General features: G+C 37.3%; 1 protein-coding gene across 1 annotated transcript in view; it reads left to right on the top strand.

The window, feature by feature from the left end:
- Positions 1-5,582, top strand: part of LOC108577132 (ufm1-specific protease 1) — a 10,861-nt gene that overhangs the window by 1,085 nt on the left and 4,194 nt on the right. The window contains exon 2 of the mRNA XM_017940236.1: positions 27-197. Coding sequence (XP_017795725.1) covers positions 27-197 — 171 coding nt within the window. The remainder of the gene's footprint in view (positions 1-26; positions 198-5,582) is intronic.

Below are 5,582 nucleotides of genomic sequence, written 5' to 3'. Positions count from 1 at the left end.
AGTAGAATAAAATATGATGGATTTAGGGTTGGGGATGTGGATACAGGACGCTGCAAACGATATGCTCGTGGGTTATAAAAAACAGGAATTTGGAACAGACTGTTCCTAGTATCGCACGGATACAGGAAGTGCTCGTCACGCTGGAAGATAAGGAGCTATCTTTCATTGGATCGAGAGAGTGGATAGGAAGCTTCGAAGTAAGCTAATATTAGGTCATCACATAAGTTTGTAGTGAATGTTATACTGATATTTAGATTAATATTTCAAACATTCTTTTAAATTTTATGAAAAAACGCAATAATTTTCGCGTTCCACAATTTCTTCCTATTTTTTTGGTAAAGCCACTATGCCGTTGTTGCAAAATTTTATTAGGAATCAAAAATAACAATTACTTAAAAAATCATTAAGGAAAAGTTTGCTGCTTAAGTTGAAGCTAGTAATCGAAAAATTTTTAATTAAAATATCGATGACGGGAGAAGTTTTTGGTTTATTTTAAATCAATAGTGCAATTTTCTTTAATTATTATTTATTGTATGTCGCCTTAAAAAAGCCCGTATAATAAAATGCAAAAGCAAGACGGCTATCGGTAATTTTAAAAGAAGTATTTAATTTCAAAACAAACTTTTCGTAATCGATATAGATTATCATCAATCAAAAGATATTTTGATGATAGATGTGAGTTATCAGTAGACTGCGGATTTCTATGCATTTATGGAAAATTTGAAGGCACAAAATGTACATAATTAGCAAAAATATATAAATAAACCGAAAATATAGTACTCATTATAATATTTAGTGAATAAAACAATTGCCTATCTAGTTTCTATTATTTTAATCGTATTCATAAAAATATGAATTTGCATAAAAATCCACAATCTAGTTATCTGTAATAAAGAAAATTTTAATCATTTGTATTGGTCATTCCTAATCAAAACGTTCAAGCTAAGAAAATAAGGCTGTTATTAAAAAGACTATTACACAAATGCCCTCAGTGGGCGATGGAGATGAAACTTGGAGGGTATTATGAGGGGTGCGCGGGGACTCCCAAATATAAAATTTTAGCTTCAGGAATTCATCAGTTCGGAAGATACAGGTTCTCATGTATAAGGAATTTTCTACGCTATTTGCTTGCTAATTATGTACTTAATTACAATTTGAACGGAGTCAGAATATAGTTATGATCGGTTCACATGCTTTATATATTGTAGTAGACTAAAATTGTAATTTGGAGCGTTTTAGACTGCCTGAGATGTCTAGATTTAAACAAAATTCTATCGCGGACACGCATAAACAAACAGTTTTCCTATAAGAGCGACAGAACTTTGAATTGAAATAAAACGAAAAATACAAAAGATAATCTAGTGTTCGTTGTTTTATTCTGAAGTAGATTCGACGGCACTATACATGAAATACAATATCACTTAAACGACCACCACGATTGCGTTTGGTGGAGTGAACACGGCAAACTCAATTTTCGATGGCTCTGGCACATGAATCAGGTTGTATCTCACCTTTGATATCGTTAATAGTTTGTGGTTTGTTGAAATAAACGAAAGACTTGACATTTTACCGTCCGGTAGCCTATTAATCGGCTTTTTTGCCGCCGACGCTTTTCGACTGATAGCCTATTAATCGGTCAAAATTTGATTTAACATTTCTATAGGCGTGTAAAGGTATTTAAGGGTAGGAGGATAGTGCGTGTATCTGGGTTACTTAGTACCCACACAGTAAGTTCTTTTAAAGTCTTTATTAATTAGCTGGCTCGCGAGGTTTACACTTGACTGCTTATCGTTTCTGACTGCTGACTGCCTGACTGACTTTCAGTCACCTCGCGAGCTTCTTTCTCACCCTCTTCTTTTTCCTGATTGGTTACCCCCAACTTATTGGTTGCAACCAATCAGGAATTTTGTCTTTAACCCGCCGCTAGTCCTTTGCGCCCTTGGCGTGCTTTTTCCAGGACTGTAGCGCATTTGGCAACGCCGCGGATTTTCCTTCAGGTCCGTTGTCTTTAACCCGCCGCTAGTCCTTTGCGCCCTTGGCGTGCTTTTTCCAGGACTGTAGCGCATTTGGCAACGCCGCGGATTTTCCTCCAGGTCCGTTACTTGAGACATGTGGCCTGGGCCTCTGGGCCCGTACGCGGACCTTTCGGCAACCCTTGGTTTATGACCTGGCAAATTGCTATTGAGACCGTTGGTGAAAGTTTCTACGAAAACATGCATTGTTAGATTTACTAAATATTAAACAGACTAAAACAGTTTTCTCAGAAATAGCTTTGCTAGCGCGCACGTCATAAACCGTGTTTGTCGTCCGCGCGGCAAATGCTTGTTTCTGCACTACAGCTGGTCGCCACAGGTGTAAGAAAAAGCGCATATATTCCCGCGCGATAACCTAGAGTCTAAACAGAGCCGGTGCTAGTGATGCATCTGTGGCCGAGTGAGCGGTCGGAAGTGCGTAGGATGTTCAACCGCTACCGGTCGGTAATATGTTAATATTGCCCCACAAGGAAAAGTCTAATGGTGTTAAGTCGCAAGATTTTGATGGCCAGTCAGTGGTGAATCCAGAGGAGGGCGATCAAGAGTAATAATATATAAAAATATTACGTTACATTCTAGAAAACTTGCCACAAGTTCGTGTCGAATTTTATAATTTAGATCAATATTTTTCACGAACCTTAAAATTTGATTAAAAAAAAAAAAAAAATGTAAGCGCCTTCTCACTCCACAACTTTTTCCTGTTTTGTTGGTAAGATCGTTATATCGTCGCTATAGAATTTCCTTCGATTTTCATTAAAATATTTCTCGCTTTTGGTACGGACTTATGGGACGATCTAATACACATATACTTAACGCGTTGCCAGTGTATATTTGCCGAGCTGTTCGCGATTTGCATGCTTAACGGGCGTGCTCAGTCGTGCATGGAAGTTTTTAGAACGTTTCCAGAATATCGCCTGAAAATGTCTAACAATAAGAAACAATGCTACTACGAATCGTGCGAAGAAATGACGAAAATCACGGTAGCCTTCTTTATAATGCAATTAAATTACTTGAATTCCTACTTTAATGTTCTCCTAAAAGTTTTAATTACACTAGGCTTATGCAGAGTTAAATGAAGACCGTGTTATAGACCGATTCGCGAAAATTCGTAAACGTAGAACAGAATTTATATTGTAAAATAAAATTATTTTTCATAGTATTTTAATCTTATTAATTGTAACTTTTAAAATCTGTTTTCTTTACAAAACAGACGATTGACTCACAGATTATTCTATCTACTGTGATTATTCTGATTTTTTACAATTAACGTGAAATTATTTATTTCGGGTATAGTAGCGGATAGAGATATGAAAATATAAATTACAAGAAAATTTTAAATCTTGTAAAAAAAAGGCTCCTGGATCCGCCATTGTGGCCAGTTGACAGCTGCATCTCTCGAAATAATCCTATCACTGCACTTCGATCTTAAACAAAGCGATAGTTTCAGCAGAAGTGTGACATGTGGTAACTGTGTATCTATCCATCATGACTTGCTAAGCATTACTGAATACAAGTGTCACGCGACTTTGACAATTTAATGACAAACATCGCAGCTGTGATAGTTCAAAGTTCCGTCGCACTTATTGGAAAATCTTTTATATGTATACAGGATAGTTCACGCAACTTGCACACCTCTAATAACTTCTAAAGTATGCGTTGTATGAAAACATTTTTTATTCAAGAGTTGCATGGGTTGGAGGGGCACATTAATCTAACCTAACCTTTTTTTTTTTTTTTGGGTCCGAAACCATCGCCGAGTTGGAGTGCCTCAGCCCGGGCGCAGGGAATCCGTCTTGCGACATAGGCGTCCCGCGCCCGGCGTTGGGTGGCCGGTGGCAATAAGGTTAAGTTAGCTTAGGCCCCTCTACTTTTCTCAACTGGGCTTGGGATCAGCTATGGCAGTCGCCCCCAAGTCGCTACGCCCTCCCAGTGGGACTTTGGGTGGCCACCTTCCAGGGGGGGTTAGGCGCAGCACTATAAAGACGCGTAGTATATAGTATACATTCGCGATAAGTCTCTGCGTTCTTCATTGTCTCTGTCCATCTTTGCGCGCTATTTATAACTACTTATCCTAATATACCCACCCTCGGTATTGTATATACAAACACATTCACACACAATTAAGTCCCCTCCCTTGAAATCCCCGCATGCACTAAAACCCCCAAGGTTCATTCACACGTCCTCACACTCAACCTAACCTAACCTGTGATTTTTTTCTAACTATGCATCTAAGCGTCAGCCATTTACTGTTTCAGTACTGTATCAGGTAACAGAAGTTAATCTGTTACAGATTAATTATATTTAGTAATCCTCAGTCTTACAAATTCAAACGAAAGTTAGGATTACAATTAATTTTTCTTAATAATATAACTGTTTGTTTTTTTATATATTTTGACCAGAATCTCTGCAACGAGTCTGACAGGTTGTTATATGTAGGTTAAGGGGTTAAGGGAGGGTATTCTATGTAGTGTGACAGCCGTTTTTTCAGGCCTTTTTTGCTAATTTATTATAGAAGTTCAGTAACAGTTATTAACATGAGCTTCATTCCTATGTATTTACTTGTCCTTGAAGAATGATTACAAATTTTTGTTGTTGAAAAATAATTAAATATGGCTGCTGTGGAACGTCAAACACGGGCATGAATAAAAAAAGTACGTTGATGGTTGCCATGATTTGAGCCGTTCTGCTTATCTGAATTAAAAAAGTCCAATTGATTCTTATTTAGTATGCCTCTGGCTATGGTCGGTAGTAAAATAAAAGAAAAATATTGAAAATTAAAGAAATGGCGGCACTTTGAATAAGAAGTATCGATTTTTTCGACTTTGTTTTGTCTATCAGAGGCTCTACAAATCAGAAAAATATATATTTTGGCATAATTCTACTACCAACCATAGCCACACATATTCTGAAGACATGTGCAAAATTTGAGTTCAATTGGTACAGTAGTTTTTGCTAGATCGTGGCAACCATTTCAGAAAACATGGTTTCTAGGAAAACGCGTTTTATGTTTTAATTGCAATTTACATAGGGATAATTTTATTTATCATTAATCTGCTAGCCCAGGACCATAGAGGGGATCTTCCTCTTCTTCAAGCAAATGTTGTTGAGCTGTTCTTTCTTCTTTCCGATCAGTTCTGGCTTTTATAGTGAAGTCACTTATGCGTTGTTCCGAGCGATCGATACGAGTTTTGTTACAACAGTTCACATACATTTCAGTTTCTTAACCAATTGTTACCCCCGTTACTGGTAATACTTTAGGAATGGGCAAAAATCCATTATTAAATATAATTACTGCCAAAAAAAGGAGAGGGCGATTTATAATTAACGTCGACATTTGATTTTTATTTTATTTGAAGGAATATGGTTATTATTATAAATAACGAAACGTGTGTAGGGTTTCGCTAAGTACCCTCACGGTATTAGTACGATCTTTATTTAAATGGACTGTCGGCGTTGGAGGTCCGTGCCTGACTGGCCTCCTGACGCCTCGCTTTTCTTATTAACTTTTGGCTGTCTGTTAATCGTACCTGATTGGTTAACCCGTCGCAT

This window comes from Habropoda laboriosa, unplaced genomic scaffold, assembly GCF_001263275.1.
Source record: "Habropoda laboriosa isolate 0110345459 unplaced genomic scaffold, ASM126327v1 scaffold598, whole genome shotgun sequence".
Classification (NCBI taxonomy): domain Eukaryota; kingdom Metazoa; phylum Arthropoda; class Insecta; order Hymenoptera; family Apidae; genus Habropoda; species Habropoda laboriosa.
This window is presented reverse-complemented; position numbering and strand designations above follow the sequence as displayed.